The sequence below is a fragment of the Odontesthes bonariensis genome, chromosome 7 (genome assembly GCF_027942865.1).
Source record: "Odontesthes bonariensis isolate fOdoBon6 chromosome 7, fOdoBon6.hap1, whole genome shotgun sequence".
Classification (NCBI taxonomy): Eukaryota; Metazoa; Chordata; class Actinopteri; order Atheriniformes; family Atherinopsidae; genus Odontesthes; species Odontesthes bonariensis.
Genome location: NC_134512.1, coordinates 33,661,431 through 33,683,053, shown reverse-complemented (window position 1 = coordinate 33,683,053; position 21,623 = coordinate 33,661,431). Strand labels below are relative to the sequence as shown.

General features: G+C 41.9%; 1 protein-coding gene across 5 annotated transcripts in view; it reads left to right on the top strand.

Annotated features, from left to right (window-relative positions):
* The window catches only part of ppfibp2b (PPFIA binding protein 2b), a 101,944-nt gene that overhangs the window by 80,058 nt on the left and 263 nt on the right, over nucleotides 1-21,623 (top strand). For 4 of the 5 annotated variants that reach the window (XM_075470625.1, XM_075470627.1, XM_075470628.1 and 1 more), the window contains 20 exons: nucleotides 2,246-2,357; nucleotides 5,077-5,138; nucleotides 5,230-5,305; nucleotides 5,414-5,496; nucleotides 5,610-5,677; nucleotides 5,813-5,878; nucleotides 5,993-6,053; nucleotides 6,283-6,330; nucleotides 8,275-8,449; nucleotides 12,175-12,310; nucleotides 12,402-12,521; nucleotides 12,666-12,816; nucleotides 13,159-13,270; nucleotides 13,356-13,444; nucleotides 13,555-13,677; nucleotides 13,813-13,938; nucleotides 14,039-14,227; nucleotides 15,661-15,849; nucleotides 17,579-17,644; nucleotides 21,469-21,531. In XM_075470625.1, coding sequence (XP_075326740.1) covers nucleotides 2,246-2,357; nucleotides 5,077-5,138; nucleotides 5,230-5,305; nucleotides 5,414-5,496; nucleotides 5,610-5,677; nucleotides 5,813-5,878; nucleotides 5,993-6,053; nucleotides 6,283-6,330; nucleotides 8,275-8,449; nucleotides 12,175-12,310; nucleotides 12,402-12,521; nucleotides 12,666-12,816; nucleotides 13,159-13,270; nucleotides 13,356-13,444; nucleotides 13,555-13,677; nucleotides 13,813-13,938; nucleotides 14,039-14,227; nucleotides 15,661-15,849; nucleotides 17,579-17,644; nucleotides 21,469-21,531 — 2,115 coding nt within the window. The remainder of the gene's footprint in view (nucleotides 1-2,245; nucleotides 2,358-5,076; nucleotides 5,139-5,229; nucleotides 5,306-5,413; nucleotides 5,497-5,609; nucleotides 5,678-5,812; nucleotides 5,879-5,992; nucleotides 6,054-6,282; nucleotides 6,331-8,274; nucleotides 8,450-12,174; nucleotides 12,311-12,401; nucleotides 12,522-12,665; nucleotides 12,817-13,158; nucleotides 13,271-13,355; nucleotides 13,445-13,554; nucleotides 13,678-13,812; nucleotides 13,939-14,038; nucleotides 14,228-15,660; nucleotides 15,850-17,578; nucleotides 17,645-21,468; nucleotides 21,532-21,623) is intronic. The other variant, XM_075470626.1, reaches the window with a different exon arrangement.

The window sequence follows — 21,623 nt, the reverse complement described above, 5'->3', positions numbered from 1 at the left end:
TTTTATCTAAAAAAGCAGCTGCAGGAGGTGTTAAGTTTGCTTTTATATCCAAGTCTGTGCACACGCCTGTTGCTCCAGCAGCTTTGTCTGCTCCTTCCACAGAAAACACATGCAAACAAACTGCAGTATAATGAAAAAACTGCTCTGTGGTCGTTTCCCAGTTAGTTCGTCACTTTTCTGTCTCCCCAGAAAAACACACGAGTTGCTGTCCGGACGAGCTTGACTTATTCTGGACATGTGACCTTTTTTAAAGCGTGGAAGTAAACGGAGGTCGTGCTATTAAGTGCGTTTGGGTGCGACTTTAGCTCACTGTGGCCGGCTTAATGGTTAGTCGGGGTATTCAAGACAACAGTAAAGTCAGTGAGCGCACAACAGTTGCTTGTTCGCTTCAGTAATACAGTCATTTATTCATCTCCAAAGGGACAGTAATTAATTGCAGTATACTGTAAATAATAATGAGAAAAAATACTCATTATAAAGCGTCATTATGCAATTGAGCTCCTGGGAATATTGGCGATGACAAGACTTCAAAACCCTTAAAAAATGACTTATTTCCCTGCTTGTAATGAAAACTGTTGTGTTTGGTGCTCATGTGAACAGAAAATGAGAAAAATCTGATATGTTATAGTCCTTGGGAGAGATGGAAGATAAGGGAATAAATATATATCACATTTCATTTTGAAGTCTTCAGCCAATCAGGGCAGATGTTTGGTGTCAGCTGATTCAGCCTGAAGAGTCGAACCTGTCCTGACTGCAGGCGCCATTCACCTGGCGAGGTTTTAATGTCATGTGACATGTTGTGCACCTATTTACACACAGGAACTGGCAGGTGATTGGCTTCTTAAATGTACTGTAAATGATAAATAACACAAGTGGCACAGCTCTGACTGAGGTTTAAAATTTCACAGAATAAGTTCTGTGTTTATATCCACTAAAACTTTTCAAACTGAATTCAGACCGTCACTAAGCATGTTAACATGACTGAGTAATTGTGTTAGTCCTGTGAAAACCAGGCTTTTAAAATGCACGTTAACACGTTAGTCTGACTGAAATCGTATGAAGCGGAGCTTCTTAAAACCAAACAAACACAGGCCAGTCCAACACGGTCCAGGCGCTCCACGTTGGCTCCAGAGTTTAACAGTAAAGTGTAATAAACCTGCTCTCATTCACATATTTTTCTTTCTTTTGTCAGACGGCTAAACATCAGCCCATTAAGACCGTGTCACTCGGTCACTGTCGACCATCATCTGAAAAAAATCCCCATTCAGATACGTCTGTGCAGTGAATTTGAAGAGATATGTGTTCAAGTCGTATAGAAGTAACTGGAGAGCTGTGTTGAGCTATCTTAAGTGGTCTGAGAGTCGTTGTTTGAGTGGTGGTGTATTGAAGTTCATGAATTGTTGAATAGTGTCTGTATTTGCATTTGGAATCAGTTTTTTGCCGCTCATATTTGCGGCAAAGTTTTCAGATCGATAAGGAAGTTTTTCTTTATTTGCAGCACGCGTGTTTTCTTAAGATTCGGACGTTTGATGTCATTCAGCCAGCGTTTAACAGAGATTAAGTTGTTTAAAACATGCCAAAACTTTAGTTTTTTTTCACTCATCAGACACAAATGATGGTGACCGAAACTAAATTTCAGAATTATTCTTAATATATACAGTTGTACAGTTTATTTCCATGTTTGAATACCTTGTGTTGTATTGTATTACCTCAGTGGAAGTGATGAGGGCTGGAAAAATGATTCAGACACTCAAAGTGTGAATGAGCCCTAAGCGGTTAGTCACAAGGCCGTCGTGTCAGTCCCATGAGCCGCAGACTCATGATGAAGGGACAGTGATGCCAGTGATACAGAGAGATTCTTTATCTCTTTTTCTGTTTCAAATACTTTGTTAGTGGATACATTTTTGTGTGTTGTTGGGTCAGATGTACTTTGTGCAAGTGTGGAGAAAGCTGTGCTGGATGCTGGGTTAACTCTTTGTGAAGTCGCACTAAAACTCGATAAAACCACATGTGGTGGAAGGAGTTGTTTGGTGCTGATTTCTTCCTCTTAAAGAGAAGTTCTGCATGAATTGAATGGCTCATCAAGGTCTGCATCTCCCTGTGTTCAGCTCATTAGTGTTTAGATTTAAAAACACTTTTGAGGAGAATGTAACCCAGCCCAGTTGCTTCAAACATACATTATCTAGATATTCAGTGACCTGGAAAATCAAACCAGCTCAGTTGTCTAATTTGTTTTCCTCCACAGGCAGAAATCACAGAGCTGCAGCAGCTCTTGGCCTCCAAAGATGGTGAGATCGAGTGCCTGCAGACCCAGCTGCTGGCCAGAGGTGGCAGCGGCAATGACAGTGCAGAGAGAGGTATGCACGGCTGACAGTCTGCCCAATCACATCAGATCCACGTCTGTCAGCGCAAATGTGTGACAGACAGCCAGCAATTCGCATGCCTGTCAGCTCCGATTACCGTAACATCTAATCAACATGTCCTTCTCTCCTCTGATATGTACTTTGTCCCTGACTCTCTGCTGCCCTCTGCTGTAGAGGAGGTGTATATCAAGCAGCTGATTAACAAATGTAAGGCTTGCTGTGCTTGCTGTTGGTCCAATTTCCAGCCAAACTTCTCCCTAAATGTAGCTACTTGACACCTTGATTTTCAATTGTTGTCGTTCAATGATAAGGAAATGCTGAAATACCACTTTAAATGTTTCAGCTCAGGAGTTTATTGATCTGGTTTTGTGTTTGGTTTGAGACTGGACCGTGACAAAGACTAAGTGTGTGTCTCTTCAAAAACATTTCAAAGTGCAGTAAGCTTCTGCATCCTTTCAAATCAAAACTTCAAGTTAAAAATATCAGTGTTTTTAACTCTAATGACTTAGTGTGATGTCGCTGCTCTATGAGGAACCTAAAAATACAAGTTTTAGACATTAGGATTCCTAAATGAAATGCAACATACAGCTACAGTGAGGCCAGTATTTTGTAATATCCTGACAAGTAAAGGAGAAAAATAAATTTTCTGCACCTCATAACTGGCTCTAAAGCAGAGATAACCTCACATAGCTTTGTACGTCTTTCGTGATTCATCTTTCTGTTCAGCTTCGTCCTCTCTCCTCCTTTTCACCCCTCAGAGAAAAAGGCTGATGGTGACATTTTTACGAGGATAATTTCACAGTTCCTCCTGTGATGATTTTTTTTCTCGGTTTCACAGATCTGTTCATACATTAGCAACAATTGAGACATAAGTGTCCTTCTCATTGGAAAGTTTCTCCCATCTTTTTATCTTTTGATGTACACAAGTAGCTCCGAGCTCTTAGCTTGAAACTCTTGTTCTTCTTCTTAGCAGTGCGGTAATTTACGAGCTACCAGGGGCCAGTTGCACAGAACACTGTGAAGTCTTGTCCTTAAGTTTGCCTTATGATGATCATGTAAATATGGAAGGTTTTCTCTGTGTCTTAATCTTGTACTTATATCATTTAATGTTAGTGAAACTGTTGCACAAGTAACCTCAAACCTCAAAGTTTATGGAGATGAAAACGTCCAGAGAGCTGTGTTTCATGACTGGATACACACCAACTAAAGGGGAATTGATTTGGAATGATAAATTATGACATTTTAGAATTTAATCAATTTACAGTTGGAAAGCCTTTCCACATCTTGTCTCCAACTAAATCAAAATTAGGGATTACCCGACAGTTTAATGTTACCACGTCTTTCCACTCTTGCTTATAGCTTGAATGCTCTGGTCTGTGGTGTATTGCATCAGTAAATGAGTCTCTGTCACCCTCACCTGTCCTCAGCTGTCCTCACACGTCCTCACATGTCCTCACATGTCCTCACATGTCCTCACATGTCCTCACATGTCCTCAGCTGTCCTCACATGTCCTCACCTGTCCTCAGCTGTCCTCAGCTGTCCTCACCTGTCCTCACCTATCCTCACATGTTCTCACATGTCCTCAGCTGTCCTCAGCTGTCCTCACATGTCCTCACATGTCCTCAGCTGTCCTCAGCTGTCTGTTGAACATTGTGGAAAAGTTCCTGTCAACTTGAGAGGCAAATGAGACGGCGGCACACTTCTCTGCTGCTTCCCAAAAGTGAGGATTTAGGCACCTGTAAAACATAAAAACCAGTTCGTTAACAGAAAGAAACATTCAGTCAAATAGAATTAAAGTTCTAAAACATTTTATTTAATTAGTCAAAGTATCATCTTTCTTCTAATTGGAAAAAATATCCATCCAAATGGTAGAATTTGTGACAATGCATTAAAAACCTCAATGGATTTTGTTTGCTGATGACACCTTTTGAGATATTCTTAATCTATTTTTTATTCTAAAGGGACATTATAAGCAGTTTAAACAAACATTTTGCCCTGTGTCTGGCAGCACCATAGCAGCTTCATGTAAGGCCCTCGGCTGAGGAGAAATTAAACCTTAAGCATCACTTAAATAGGAAACCTAAACAGTTTTGTGCAACTGGCCCTTTAATTGTAGGTAATGTGGTGATAGTGTCGGGTAATAACACAGTAGCCAATCGGTGCCATGTAACCTTTTAATTTGAATCTTGTTTTTTGTATTAATTTAAAGGGTTTGTATAGACCTTAAACATCACCTTCCTATGTGGTTTGGAAGTTTAAAACTTGAGGTGTCGGGCTCATGATCTCCTGACTTCCGCTGCCTTGCTTGGTGCTCTATAGCCGCCTACAGTTCTCATTATTCCAGTTTGAAAGCGTCTCTTCGTTTGCACGTTTTAAAGGCAGAGCAGTTCCACTAAACACGACGAGTGTCTGCATTTGAAAGGATGGTGGCTGTCGTTGGGTGCCTTTGTGTTGTCGTGCATTTTCTGATGCGAGCCTCACTCGTCTTTTCTCAGCGAGTGTGTGCCGCTGCTCACACAGCTACTGTGCGTCATCTTGGAAAACCGCAGTGTTTGTCCCAGGTGACGGTGTGTGGGCATTTGTGCTGTCAGTATGCGTTTGTTTTGCCCGTTTATGTGCATTACCGTGGCTGTCATCTCTGTCACCAACACTGCTCCAGGCACCCATCAGACCCTGTGATCCCTTTTTAATTTCTCTTTATTTCACTGTTAGACCAGGAATACCAGAGATTAAAGGTGGGGATGGAGTCTTTGTTGGCTTCAAATGATGAAAAGGTAAATTAAATCATTCTTTTTCCACTACTACTCTAATTATTCCATTCCTTGATTTTCAAAAGCTCTAATGTTTGTGATTTGGTGATGACAGGATCGTCGGATAGAGGAGCTGACCGTCCTGCTCGGCCAGTACAGAAAAATGAGGGAGGTTATGTCGCTCACACAGGGTAAGAGCTGCATCTTTTTCCTTCGGCATGAGTTCATGGTAATAACAAAGAGCAGTGAACCCCCCCCCCCTTTATCTCCGTTACTCACTTTTTGTTTTCATCTGCCAGGGAGCAGTGAAGAGGAGCTGAGTGGCAGCTTGAAGCTCAGAGCCATCACACACAAAGCACACTCTGACATCATGAGATCAGAGGTGAAATTACACAGCGTTTCTTTTTTCTCACGACCTGTAAATATGTGAACTTTTAATGTTCTTATTAATGACGTTTCGCGTCGTTTTAAAAAAAGTGTTTCATCTGTGCACAGATGTCATCAAGAGGATCTTCTCCGCTTATGCTGTCCTCGTCTCCTTTTCAGAGAGAACTGGATTTGAGGTATAAAACACACATGCACACACACACACACACACACACACACACACACACACACACACACACACACACACACACACACACACACACACACACACAGAGAACTTATCAATCAATTTGTTGTCCTGTTCTCTGTAGTTTCCAGAACTCTATGGACACTTCGTTGATGTCCACGGGCGACGCCAGTTTCTTAAATGGATCGTGGTAAGCGTGCTCATTTACACGCGCATCGGATTCAAAGTGCATGTGAACACCCACTTTTTTCGGATTCCAGTGCTTTGACAGACTTATTAAGTATTACTTTTCATTTTTTTCCAGGCATCGACACCGGTTACTCTCCAGCAGTCTTGAAGAGTTGCAGAGTGGCTCTTTAGAAAAGGTAGCTCGGTTTTCACCGTTGCATTATACTTAATCAAGTCAATTATTTATCAAATCCGGCCTTCTGCATCTGCCTCTCTGAGCCCAACGTGCACTAACTCATCTCTTTCTGACCTAACGGTAACATTCTTTCAACCTGTGTGATTACTAACATGCTAAATCTGTGTGTGTGTGTCTGTGTTTCCGTCTTCTTTCTTCTCTTCTCTTCTCTTCGTTCTTTTCGGCTTCAGGCTGTAGAGATCCATCCAGCTGAAACTGAATCAGACGTAGGGGCAGAGGTACTGATCTGCTACGTGTTGACACCCAACCTGTCTCTACATACTTCTTATTCACACCTCACAGATCACTGGTACATGTTGATTGAAAAGAAAACCTAATAAGATAAAGCTGTCAAACCCTTTCTAACTCTTAACATTTGATGCGTTTAATGAGCGCATCAACTTCTATATTTAAATCATTATCTTGCATTTGTATTTTTATTTACCTACTAGTTAGAAATATCAAAGGAAGGTTCAGTCGTGCATAATTAATCCAGTCCATGAAAAACTATGGTGACCATGTTGGGAGTTTTTCCACATGGCCCCATCTCCTGAGGACAGATCTGATGGATATTTTTCCTCCATAAAATGTCTAATCAGTGCAGTTTCCCCTCCTCTAATCACACGTTTAAATCAAGTTTTAGCTGCGTTTCATATAAGAAACAGATGTGAGATTATATCATTTTAAAGCATAACTGAAAACTACGCTGGAGTAATTCAACCAATATGTAGCATAAACATCAATTTGAGTTATTATTAACCGATAACCAAGTGGATCTTCATGTCAGAGTCATGACACAATAACAAACATCTGAATTACTGATGGATGTTAATCTTATGAGACATTTTTTGAGTTGATTTCATTTTTCTTTTTAAGAGCGAACAACACTTTGTCCTTATTAAATACTAATCCCATTGAAGACAACATCTAAATACCAGCTAATTCTTTAGGAATCAGTGGGTAATTTTTGTGTGAAATATTCCTTTTAGGAAGAATTTGGCATCTGATGATACTGATGCAAAAGATTGAGTGTTTTCTATTTATAAATGAGATAATAAGAAGAGTGTATTTAGTCATTTGTTGACACTCCTTGAGCCAGATGCATAAAACTGTGTAAACGCATTCTTTTCATCAGATTTATAAAGCCACGCATGGTTCTCTTTTTCTAAATCTCAATCATTGTGAAATTATTGTGAATGAACCTGATTTTCAGTTCCATAATTAGTCATTTACATATAAAAAGATCATCTGCACCAAAATTAAGGTCGGCTTGATAATGAAATCAACTGTCACGAAGCAGAACAGTTTCACCAATTGTAAAACACTCATTCTACTCGTTTACATTCATTTAACAGATGCTTTTTACACCGAGAAACATGCATACTCGCTCAGTAGGTTGACGAGGAAGCTGGAGATCGAATCAGCGAGTGAAAGACGGCCGCTCTGCCTCCTCTGCCCTACTTCTGATTTCACATGAAATCAGTTTTGTTTGGTGTCTCGGTTCTTTTGTCACCAACAAAAGTCTAAAGTCTAAAGCAGGATATCAGCCAATCCGCTGCCAAAGAACCAGAGCAATCTCTAAATACGGGTTCTTGTTTCCCACAGCATTTGGCGCCCTTGGACCACTTGTTCCCATGTTTACTCTGCCGCAGAGCTTTCACTTTATATAAAAGAAGAACATTTCCCTTTTTTTGCATTAGAGCCATATAGTCTTACATCCACAGATAGTCAAACACATAATTGTGCCATGTCCATACACAAAAGGGCCAAGACCCACCTGAAGTGGCTGTCGGAAGTGCTTGGCATCAAAACTGCCTCCCAGCTGTTTCTCTCCGCTGGCCTTTCTCCAGTTATTCTTTCAGCGCCCCGCTGACTTTGATGCCTGCTCGGATTCTGGCATCATCAGACGTTCACCCTCAAAAGAACATTCTGTTATGCAACAGACCGAAAGGGCAATTCACATCGTTGCCCCTCATTTATTTTCTGAAAGACGTAAGAAACTCAGAATGTTAGTTGTCCGAGCCAGATAACGACTGAAGGCAAACACTAATGCGTCCACTTCATGAGAATCAAATGTATTTATTAACTTTTGTGAATTTAGAGAACATGACATGAAATTATTTGCAATGTTAGTGCTTTAGTGGGACTAAGAATTGATGTGGTTTGTGTTTTATACTCTGCAGAACCCCCACATGGAGCTGAGTAAGTACCAGACTCTTCCAGGGAAACTGCATAAAAAGAAGAATATAAAGAGTGAACCGAGGGCCGAGCTGAACGGCGAAGGAGAGGGAGACGCGGCGTATTTATCTCCTGTCCAGCTCTCTCCTGCCAACAGCCACGATAAGGACTACCGTCTGAGTGAGTTTCCACTTCTTCAACGACATTTGATCATATCAAACTCCCACGTATTCAGAGGGAAACTACGGAAGCAAAGAGCGGCCTTGCCTGCAATTGTTTATTTTGATACCGTCACATCTCGTTTTAACAAGAAATCTGCCTTTTGTTTTCTTACGATCGCAATATGTTATCGTGAGGTTTGATGTCTCTAAATCAGGAAATGTCTGGTTCTCGTGTTCATACAAAATTCTAAAAGGTAGTATTGCAACTTGGACACTTCTCCGAGGATCTAAAATAAGGCAGTAGCCTGTAAGTCTGTAGCTGAAACGACAAGATATATAAACCGGGATATTAAATTATTCCGATTTCACTAAAAACGGCTCTTTGTATCTTGAGATAATGACTTCATGAACTTGTTATCACCTCGAAACGGGATTTTCATTAAACATGGCCGCTCTCGGCTTCCGTAGAAAACACTTGGATGTAATGTTCAGCATTATGAAATGACCCATCGCAGTCTTAATGGTCAACAACACAAAGACCTGCATGATCTATTACTTTGGAGGTTTAAGGGAAGTTTTTATATTTGGGGAACTACAGATATTCAGTTTCTTGCCTGGAGTTGGACGGCAAGATTGATATCACTCTTGTTTGTACCTAAAACATGAAGCGACTGCCTGTTGGCTTATCTCAGAGAGAGACTTGGAACAGAGGGAACAACAGCTGGTTGGCTCTGTCCAAAAAAATCCACCTTCTGTACCATCTAAAACTCGCTGATTACCTCCACCCACACAACTGTACTGCTTGCTCATATTCACAGGGTTGAATACACCCATAGCTCTCTAAACAAGTTTCTGCCTCACCCCACAAGTCTGTTTTATCACAGCCTTCCTGTTCTGCACTGAACTCTGCCAGATCTATGGAAACAAGCCCAAAGTAGCTCATAGAAAGCAACTCTGGAGCTTAAAGGGGAAGTTTTTTTTGTTTTTAAACCTTATTTCTGGCTTAAAATACATTAATCTACTCACAGTTTGGTGAAAGTCGGCGTCCTTCCAAAGATATTTAGATCACTCACTCTGGTAAGGAGGTCCATCGTACTCAGTCGTCGTCAAAATCTGATAAATATTCTGCCATGTTGCACAAAACTAGCAGTAGCAAAACGGCGCGTGTCGATGACGTCATCCCACTAAACGCGTGTGTAGAAAGTCCCCCAATGGCCCCGAATAATAATAACAACAACATGGCAGCTCTGAGCTAACAGTGCAATAGCACGTGGTTCATTCAGTCATTGGTCTTAAAGTATTGGTGAAATAAAGACAGATAATGCCTTATTTAGAGGCTGTATTGTCTCTGCCCTGTTCTCTCCCGTTATATGGATATACGCAGATCTGAGTGATCTAAATATCTTCCGAAGGACGCCGACTTTCACCAAACTGTTATCGGTGAGGAGATGAACGTATTTTATGCCAGAAATGAGGTCCAGGTTTAAAAAAAAAAAAAAACTTCCCATTTGAAGCAGTGAAACAAAACAGGCAAGACAACATCCCATCTCTCCATACAACAAATCCTCCACGTAGCTTATCTCAGTCCCTGCTTACTCCGTATATGACTCTGCTCCTGTTCACATGGCAGTGTCCTGGTCAGAATTGGGGTCTTAACTGGGTTAAATGGAGCCTCTGCTGATAAATTTGTCTGGACAGAGCCAAACTACCCGTTCCCACCCGTTTCTGGTCTTTATGCTAAGCTATCGTGCTCCTGGGTGCGACACTGTAATTCCAAACCAATATTGGTGGCATCAATCCTCTCATTTTTAACTCTCTGGAAGAGGGAAACAGGTTTTTTTCTTCATGTTAAATGATCTGTTCACACAAATAACCAACTTCTGTAAATTCTACATGCTGAATAACTCTCTTTCAACTAACTTTGCTTCAACTCCTTCCTTTTCTTTTCTCCTCTTGTCTGCTTCGCTGTCGGATTGTTTTTGTTTTGGCGGCAGTTCGCTGCAGGAGTGCCAGCGCTCCGGCTTTAGGTACCGTATGCCCTCACAGAAACAACACGCTTCCAGAAGAATTGACTCTAAAATGCTGTTTCTGCTCTGAAGCAGCATACAAAAAAATCAGGAATCTCCTGAACAAAACGAGATTTCCTCAGTCACAGTAAAGCCTCAGAGGTGAGCGGAGTCAGCCTATTTTCACTGAGGATCAGCAGCCCTAAAGCCCGGGTTGTTAGGACGCCCTCATGACTCAGAACTTTCTAAGATGAAGCCTGTTTTTCTCACATCAGCATTTGCTGAAACTAACGCACTCCAAGCTAACAGGCATATAAGCACATAGCCTCACATTCAATATCTACTGTTACAGAGCCATGGCTTAAAGCAGAATCAGACGACTGAGAGGGCGAGAGGGGAGGCTTTAAGGATGTAAGTCCCAAAGTAAATGAATAGGAATGTGGCCAGACACTATTTTAAGAGAAAAAAAAAATATAATAATATAATATAATACAAAGATAAGCATAAGATCCTCCGACATGATAACCTAATGAGCTTCCACCCTGTCAGCAGCACGCAGAATTGTAGATTTACAATCTGAACACATACACAGCGCTATTCTGAGGGTAAAGTGGCTGTGACTAACGCTGGCCTTTGCTTCTTTCTGCTTGCTTTCTTCTTACTTCCCTAACCTCCGCTGCCTTAGGATCGCCAGGAAAACATGACATCTATGATGTTGGTGGGTATTGCTCTCACTGTGCTGAGAGGAGTGATGATACACAGAGTGCCATCCTCTGTAGAGCATCATAGGTTATTTTCATCTACTGCATCAGTATTTAGCGTGTTTTTATGTTACTGCATTCATTTATGTCTTTTTGTTGCATCTCTTCAGTGTTTTTATTTGTTTTTTTTTTTTGCAAATGATCTACATCTTTGTGTTCATTTTGCATCTGTGTTGTGTAGTTGTTTTATATCTTATTGTGTTTTTTCTTTCTTCTCATTTTCCACTCATTTTAATGTTTGTTTGACGTCTTTTTTTCTAGCTTTGCTAGTTTTTCATTCATTTTTGTCATAGATTATATTTTGTTTTTTGTTTTTTTCTGACTTGTTTTGTCTTTATTAAGATGAAATAAATTTCTGCTTCGCTTAATATTAAATGTTAACTGTCATTTAAGACCGGTGGTGTGGTTCAGGGGTGCCCATGTGCCCAGGAACACCGATCAGTAGAGACAAAAGTCCCAAAAGAATGTACTGTATCTGACAGAAAGGGTCAGAACAAAGAAAGGAAAGCCCACTTGTAGGAGGACGATAGGCCAGAAGCTAAATTTTTATTGTACCAATATTAATAATGCGATGGCATTAAGCTCCAACAGCCTGTTAAAGTGAAAATGATCCGCTGTCTCCCTGAGCCCTTTGAAAGATATCCGACTTGAATTAACCTGGAACTGGGCTGTTTTTATCAGTAACACTTTCACAAGACTTTGATGTTCATTCTACTGCCGTCTCCGCCTTCTCCCGTGCACAGCAGAGCGCACTGTCAGCACTTTCCTGCGGGAGAGAACCGTTGTGTTAACCATAAAAGATTCAGTGCTTTCAAGGGAGTAGTTTATTATTTAACAGTTAAATGTCAGTGCACGACAGATAGGGTGTCAATGTGAGACGATATATTCTCCAAACAAGTTTATCTCCATGATGCTCATGTTTTCTGGTCCATTCCAAGCTAAAGAACACGTGTCCTCGTTGTGTTCACATGTGGCAGGGCGATCAGAGAAAATGGAGGAGTGCCTGCTGTCAGACCAGTCCCCACTGTCCTCTGGCGTGGAATCTGGTCAACAGTCGCCCGTTTCACCGGAGAACAGGAAGAACCACCGAGGCATTAAGAAACTTTGGGGGAAGTAAGTTCTGACGCTTCGTTACTCACCTTCCTGTCGCACAATCGCAGCTCTTTCGGCTTTTCACATTCATTTGCATTTCTGTTGTCTCCAGGATTCGTCGCAGTCAGTCAGGCAGTCCTGTTCAGGTTAACGACTCGGATTTGGGTGATTTCAAGAGGGGAGGCTTCAGAGCTACAGCTGGACCCCGACTGGCCTGTCCAGGGAAAACACGGTACGCCGATCCACCGTTTCTAACACACAGAACGGTACCGAGCTGCCGCGCTCCCTGGCAGCACAGAATGATTGATGTGGTTGTTTGGTCCAACGGTCTCATCCAAATCTTTTTTTTCTTTTTTTTTTTTTATGCACGTGTCAGAGATCTGAAGTCGCCATTTTCGAAGTGGAGCACAGAGCAGGTGTGCGACTGGCTTGAGGACATCGGACTCGGTCAGTACGGCTTCCTCGCTCGTCAATGGGTCAGCAGCGGCCAGACGCTGCTGTCGGCCACCCCGCATGACCTGGAGAAGGTACGCACGCGCGTCACTACTCGTTTTGTTATGATGCATCTAAGACATCAGTCTGGCTCCAGTCAATGGGAAACGTTGGCAGAAATGATCTTCCATCCAGCCTGTCGCATATGTTTTAGTTCTACCTGTCTGATCAAAGTTGTTGTGTGTCTGTCTGTTTGATATTTTGTAACGCCCGTCTCTGCTCGTCAACCTGCTCTTTAGTTTCGCTCTCAACACTGTCATTTGTTCACCTCATACAGCTCATCTCCATCATTTGAATGAGATAAATCACCTTGACGGCACCCTTTCTGTGTCTGATGAACGGGTAGCAAAATTGAAGCCATTTCTCTTTGTCTGCAGGAGCTGTCAATGAAGAACCCTCTGCACAGAAAGAAGCTCCAGCTGTCCATCAAGACGTTCTCCAGCACACAGCCAGAGAAATCTGCAGAGCTCGACTACATCTGGGTCACTCGTACGAAATTACACACATGCGCTCACGGACAGAAATTCACCCCGATGGCTTTGTTCCTGAAGTCTGCGCTGTGCTTTTATTGCAGGTTGGCTCGACGACATCGGCCTTCCTCAGTACAAAGACCAGTTTAATGAAGGAAGAGTGGACGGACAGATGCTGCAGTACCTCACTGTGGTGAGTTTGTCAGCAATAATGTGAACCAACTGAAGACCTAAATCAGGATTAATTTAAAGACGAGGAACAGCTTTCTGCATCTTCACCCCGATTTGTTCTCTCCATCGTAGAATGACTTGTTATTCCTCAAAGTGACCAGCCAGCTGCACCACCTCAGCATCAAGTGTGCCATTCACGTTCTCCATGTCAACAAATTCAACCCTAACTGCCTCAAACGCAGGCCGGGCAATGAGGTATTGTTTCTGAGTTCTCCTCTTCTCTTCAATGCTTTTAAGAAAACTAAATATTTTATCATTCTGCCTTAAAAAAAAAATAGCCTGAATATGTGATTTAGAGCATAACTGACCCTCGCTTTATGTGTGTTTCAGTGCCAGTTCACTCCCAACGAGGTGGTCCAGTGGTCCAACCACAGAGTCATGGAATGGCTGAGATCTGTGGACCTGGCAGAGTATGCACCCAACCTGAGAGGCAGCGGCGTGCACGGAGGGCTGATAGTGAGCACATTCATCATGCGGCGCTTTATGGAACGACACAATACTAAAAGTCTGCTGACAGAACTAAAAGGAAGCTTCTTCGTTATGTGTTCTTCAATAGATACTGGAGCCTCGGTTTAACTCCGACACGTTGGCCATGTTGCTGAACATCTCTGCACAAAAAACACTGCTCAGGCGCCACTTAACCACCAATTACAACAGCCTGGTGGGAGCACAGGCTCAGCGGGAGAAGAGGGAGTACACCGAGGCGGCGGGATACACCCCACTCAGCATCACAGCGAAAGTAAAGGTGAGAAAGTACAAGAAAAGGAACCTTTCTACAGCTCCAAGTAGCAGAGACCACAAAATGCTTCGTTTTGGGAACACACACATACAGCTAACCCGTCCTGTGTCAGAAAGCACCTTAATCTGTGGGGAGACCTCGGTGTGTCAGCTCAGTTTAATCTGAGCCCTTCACTGTGTTTAAGCCTGTGAGAGCAGAGTGAATAAAGGACTGCTCTGCTTCTTCTCAGAGCTCTAAGACTCTGCCATCGCTGCAGCCTCGGCTCTAAGTCCCTCTGTACTCTGCTGAGGAAAAATGGAAGAATAATCTACCCGAAAAAAACACAATCCACACTTTCAGTTGACCCATTTGTGACCTTGAACACTCAGATCTTAAATTTCTTAAGCTCCATGTGCAGTAAACATTCACACGGATGGTTTAGTGGACAAATAAGCTGGTATGCTAAATAAAAGACACAAAAGTAGATGTGCATGTGTGTGCACGTGTGTGGATTTCCTCCCTCAGGGCCAGCAAGCTACCGAATGATATCCTGTGCTGCTGTGTGATAATATCACAGTGGCTTCCATCAGCAAGAGCAAGCTTAGACAGAAGCTGCCTTATTACTCACAGGCTGTGCAGGTAGGAAAGGTCCAGATGTTAGAAAGTGTCACATACAGATGTCAACGATAGACATTTCACCTCGAAATAACACCTACACTGTAAGGAGTGTGCTGATCAGCAGTGCATGTAAAATGTAAATGTATTATATTTATACAGCCCTTTACAGACAATCATTACGATGTACCAAAGTGCTTTACAGCAGGTAATAAATAAAAAGAGGAATAAGTAAAAACAATAAAAGAACAGTGAAAGCAATAAAATACAACAAAATCGAATACGATAAAATAAGATAAAAGTGTCATCATACTACTGGGTATTAAAAGCAATCCTAAATAAGTAGGTTTTTAGCCGAGATCTGAAGAGGCCCAGGTCAGAAATAAGATGCAGCTGGACGGGGGGCTTATTCCAGAGCCTGGGGGCAGCTTTGGGAAAAGGCTCGCTCACCCCAGGGTTTGTATTCTGACCTGGGCACCTCCAGCAGAAACTGATCTGTTGACCTCAGAGCTCTACCAGGATTGCGGACTGTTAAAAGCTCAGATAAATACGATGGGGCGAGGCCGTTAAGAGCTTTAAAAACAAACATTAAAAGTTTAAAATCAATTCTATAAAGGAGAGGAAGCCAATGGAGGGAGTTAAGAACAGGAGTGATGTGCACATGTCTGTTGGTGTTGGTTAAAAGTCGGGCAGCAGCGTTCTGCACAAGCTGAAGGCGACTGAGAGAATAGAAATGTAGATGCTCTAAAATAAATCTTAAATAAATGCTCTAAAATGTAGAGCAAAACAAAGAGTGACACAGGGTGAAAAAGAGTTTTTTTTCTTTCTTTTTCTTCTAATTGCAGCCAAAGAAGTTGGGCTTCTCGAACTTGACTCACCTCAGGAGGAGGCGGACGGACGAGTCCACGGACTACGTCTGCCCCATCGAGTCGTCTCTGTCGGCACCGTCCGCAGCGAACGGGGTGCAGATGCGGCCGTACGCCGGCTTCAGAGGCCTGAGCCCCATCCTGGACCGTGAGCCCACCAGGGACCAGGTGGGGCTCGAGGACAGCAAAGCTGACACGTCACCATGACAACACCTGTGACCACAAGGCGATACTGTGTCAAAAACAACCATGGACGACTATGTTGTCACGCTTTCCATCAGCCAATCAGCTGCTACTTGGCTTCCTTTGCTTGCAGCCCCATAATACCTCAGTCCATCCCTCCCCTGCTTCTTTAAGCCCCGCCCATCGCCCCACCCTGTGCCTTACTCTTGCAGAGACTCAGAGACACCCAGATGAACCCGTCTGACTGATTTACAATCAGCTGCTCATCAAGCTGCAGGGTGCACTAAGACCATGAACCTAGCACACTTTAAGTGCTTCGGTTTGACTTCCAGTCAGATGCCTAACTAACCCAACATCAGCCACAAACCTGTGCCATGAACTAACCCATCACATCACGAGAGAACACAGACTCTCTCTGGATTTCTGTGACATCACTTCCTGTAATCCCTACAGTACACACGGGCATCTCTTACTGTATAGTATTAAGCCATTTGCATACCACCGGTAGATCATTTTGGATGTGAGAGTCGGCTATTGTATCAGTTGCACCTTTGATTATTTTTTTTCCACCAGTTTGAACACACTTCCGTGACATGGCTGAGATGAGCTTGTGCAATATTTGCATAAAATTATGGAGGGATTTTATTTAATATTTATGTCACTGCAGAGCGCATGAGTCAGGAGCGTGTTTTGTTTGATACTTGAGGTGGTGATTTCTTTTTTTTCCACTGTCATTTTCATATTTGACTGTAATAGTATTTTTATAGCAAAAAGTAATCTGCAAAAGGAAGCTCACCTGTGGTCATGTAAATGTCAAAAGATTGATCAAAACATTTAATAAACAAAATTATATGTGTGTAAAGTCGACTTCTCTTTTTCTTTTTTTTTCCACATAAAATTAATATCGGAGTAGAATATGTATTTATTCTGTTATTTAATGAATGAAATGAGAAGATTTTAGACGACTCCCGTGTGCTGCTTTGTGGAGCCTCGAACATCCGCATGTCTCAGTTAACCCGCATCAACCACTAACCTGCTTTCATCATCCCCATCCTCGCCATCATGGTGGCTGCCATGGCTGTTTGTGACACCAGCTTCACCCTCGGCCGACCAGCCCAATCCAAGCTGGCTGCTGATCACCATGGCAACCCTGTTAGAGGTGACATGGAAGTGCATGTTTGGTTGAGTATGCAGCTGCAGGTACAAACGTCACACATCTGGTCAGCAAAGTAGGACGTGACACTCGTAGTGTGAATCTCACAGGATTACACTGGAAAAAAATGCCCCTCCAAAAATAAGTAAAAAAACAACAAATACAAGACGTTTTTGCTTGAAATAAGCAAAAAAATCTGCCAATGGAACTAGTGAAAATCGGCTTGTCAAGATTTCTTGAAATAAAATGTGATATTTAGGACTTTTGAGTTAAAAGTGATCTTGAAATTAGCTTAAAAACCTCTTCAAATGAAAAAAAACAAGATGTTTTCAAGACTTTTTCACTTAACTAGATATTCAAGATGTATTAAAACAAGTCCCTATATCTGGCTGAAATGGTACTTGTTAGGCAGTTGTGTCTTATATCAAATGTATTGAGATACTCAATGAGACAAATATACTTGGTAAGATTTTGATTTTTTTCCAGTGTAAGAGACTCATCACTGAAAACACACAGCATGTCTGTAATTGTGACGTTTAATGGTGTGTGTGTGTGTTGCAGATGGGGAATGCAGAGAGCACCATTTTGCAAATAGAAGCTTTGTCTGAAAGCATCAACAACCTCACAGTAAGCACCAACACACACAAGCTGACGGTGTGCACCGCTTGTCGTCTCTTCTAACACAAATTTGAGTTTCTCGTGTGGAAGATGCTGAAAATAAAACCCTGTATATCCGTGTGGAAATGAGAGTAGTGCTAAAGCTGCTGGTGTGGAGCATCCAGGAGCTTACTCTTCTATTTCATGTCGTCATCATCCAGCTGTGTTTCTTTAGCTTCTGTTTGCTGAAGTCATTAAAGTAACTGAACCCTGAGGCTTTGGATAACAACTATGTAATTCTGGCCGAAGCCGCGTCTCCAGTGAAGTGTTAAGAGAATGCCACAAAACATTAGCTATGTTTTATCATTACTTGATGGGTCTAATTTCAAAGTGAAATATCTGAATCATTTTGAAACTTGAGTGCATCACATGGTGCATGCAGGACTGACTTGGGATCAGTTTTCCTCATCTCTGAAACGTCTATTTCAACTGTGTTGTCCAAACTAAAAATTCATGTTTCATTAACCAGGTGTTTAGTCTTGAGAAATCTTTATACTAGATAATAAATCTCTTTTGGCCTAAATTGAATATCTATAAACTGATCCCAGCTCAGTTGCAGGCACCAGCTGCCGAGCTCTTTAACCCGTTCCGACACCCATGATGCTTTGCTTGCAGTACCTGCTCAGCCGCGACGAGATGCGGAAGGAGCTGAGGCGGTCTCAGACGGCGCTGGTTTGAGGGACGATGATTCAACGCCGTTTGCTCACTAATGCTGTCAAAAAAAACAAAACCCACGCAGAGACCCGCAGCACCCCATCTCACATGAACTGCACCTGAAGCCCCCGGCCTAACTCTGCGTTCACGTCCTCGAGCCACTGACGCCTCGTGTAACACCTACAATCACGATGTAGAAGCGGAGGACGTGGAAACAAATGGACTTGCAGATTGTGACTAACAATTAAGAGTGACTGCTGCTCAGACGCCCCGACAAGCTTCCCTGTTTCCCGACCCTTTAATGATCACACTGACCACTGTGCTGGTAGATCAAAGGGGAGAACATGCTCAGATGAACTGTACCTCATTTAATGATAATATGCAAAGTAGTGCACATGAAATCTGGAGAAAAACATGGTTTCGGAAGGACTTCAAGCACATTACAGATGGAGATTCAGCTATTTCTTAGGATGAGAGAGGCCACAAAGTACTGTAACACGATAAAAACACAAATAGTCCACACTCATAGCGTTTGTTAACCTTTATGTATGTTCCCCTGTCAAATGAGGGTAAAATCATTTAGCTGATGACTGTACGGCTCTTCTCATTGGACAGTGTATTTGAACTCGATACTGTACATGCAACACCTTATTTTTCTATTGTTATAAATAAATACAATGTTGATTTTTATCAGTTATTTAACCTGTGAAAGTTTCTCAGATGTGGCACTTTGAAAGGACTAAACGGCATCATTTTGACATCAGTGTAAACCTAATTATGATATTTCTTATATTCAAAGAAGCAAATGCTCATATTTAAAGGGGGAAAGATTCGTTTTTGTCTTAATTCCTTGTTTTACGTCTCTTTTTGGCAGAGAGCTGTTTAAAGCACAGATTCACTTTTACTTATTCAATCTCCAAAGGGAAACTTTTTGTTGTCGTAGTATAACTGGATGGAGGAAATTAAAGCAACACTAGAGATGTTTGTGCACATTCCTGGGCCTGGAACTGCGCTGGAGAGCCTGGGGGCTGAGATACCGCAGTTTACGACTTTGGTTTACAGCCCTCCACCACAACTTTTTGCCTTTTAGTGGCGTCTTCGGGGCAACAGATTCCTGTGAATTGTTTCTTTTACAGAGATTTATTTTCATGATAGTGGTGTAACATCACCACAGCTGCAAAATAGTTGCCAGATTCTCAAGTGTCACTGTATCTTTAGTCTCTTCACACAGTCTCAAAGCCGTGCAGAGATGTTAAAGTCCAGAATATGTTCCTGCAGCCATGTAATATTCATTATATGCATTCCGGATATTCCCCGCGTCCTCTTCAGCGCTCCAAGCTCATCCACTTAATTTGCCATGATCTAAAATCCCTCATCGTGATCAAGTGAATAATTTGTATAAACTTCCTCCACCTTTCTCAGTTAAGCTCCAGCCTGTCACTCTAGACGTTTCCTCTTCAGCTTGTCTGAAATGAAGGTTTCATGACAGGAATTAAACAGGTTTTACAAAGCTCCATCAGCTCTCTTTCCCTGTTAGCACGGTTACCCACGGTTACCCATTATAACTGATGTTAAATAGAGCCAGGAAAAATCCAGCACGGCATTCAAACCAGTGTAGAAAAGTTTCAAAGAAGCTGTTTCTGTAGAAAGTTCAATTTAAATTAAAGTTAAATTTCTATGCACTGGAAAAAATGCCCCTCCAAAAATAAGTAAAAAAAATCTGCCAATGGAACTAGTGAAAATCGGCTTGTCAAGATTTCCTGAAATAAAATGTGATATTTAGGACTTTTGAGATAAACATGATATTGGAATTAGCTTAAAAACCTCTTCAAATGTAAAAAAAAAAAAAAAAGCTTGTTTCATATATGTGACTCAAAACAATTTGTTTTCAAGACTTTTTCATTTAACAAGATATTCCAGATGTATTGTCTTCAAACAAGTCCCTATATCTGGCTGAAATGGTACTTGTTAGGCAGTTGTGTCTGATATTAAGTGTGATGAGATATTTTAACTAGAAATGAGACAAATATACTTGGTAAGACTTTGATTTTTTTCCAGTGTGAGCCTGCTGGATCTTTGGGGTCAACGTTGAAACCAAATATTTGGACTAAATTATACCAATATTAATATTTTGGGTATTTGATTTCAGTATATTCATATACATACTGCATGTTAATTGGCATTAACTAAAACAGATGGCGTCATTGTTTAAATTTCAAACGATAAAATTACCATGAAGACGCCACAGTCTGCTCAGCTGTGACGGGTAAACTTCTACATTTACTGACAGTTCTGCCGGTTTAGGAAACTATAGAAAATAAATCCACTGGATGCTGGACACACATTTTTCTAAATGAGCACCTTTCAAAGCATTATGTTTTGCAAAAAGAAAGCCATCATTGTAGCCTATGGTCAGAAGATATCTGAGATATGCAGGCCGATATGTCTTTTTGATTGCTCAGTTCTCCTCAACTGGCCAAAAACAATATAATAATGCTGCGCTTTAAGATTATTATCAAAGATTTTGTTAAAACCTGCGTCTGTTTGGCTCTAGTTTCCATTCAAAAGGCATTACTGCCCGTCATCAGCACAAATGATGTCTCATCTGACCCTCTTCCACCCGACTCTTATCTACTGGCTCCGGTGCAGCGCTGCTCGTAGGCACGTGTTGGAAGACTTTACCCCATCAGCTTCAGGAGGAGGATCATTTAAATGTGTTTTTATGAAGTTATATGTGTGAATGCACACATGACAGGCTGGTTCAGTTGGAGGAGACTGTGAAATTTTCATAAAATAATAAAAATCAAACATCCTGGCTAAAGCCAGGACAAACTGGATGAACTTAAGCGCTGATCTATTCAACCTCCAGGTCAGGCTTTCCCACTAATCTGCTTTACAATAAACCTACACATCTGAGAAGCATTTAGTTTACTAATCAAACCCTTCAGGCTTTCCCTCCAGCTGCCAGTTAACTCGTAACATCTTTTGTTGATTCACTGAGCTGCGAACACCACACCCAGGCTGCCGTCCTGCTGGAACGCCACTGAAATAGAAAGTCCTCCTTATGCTCCTCAAAGTCGTGCACATGTAAGGACACCAGAGACCGAGCTGCACGCACAGACAGACGTTGTGTATCTCAGCAGGGCAGGGGACAAGAGAGGAAGACAGGTAGTGGAACTTCAGGGAATTCCAGACCCATCCTGGTGAGTATCTGCGCTGATATTTAAAGATTCTTAAAGCTGTCACACATAGTTTTTCCTTGTGTATTAATGCATTGGTGGCCCCAAACTGGTAG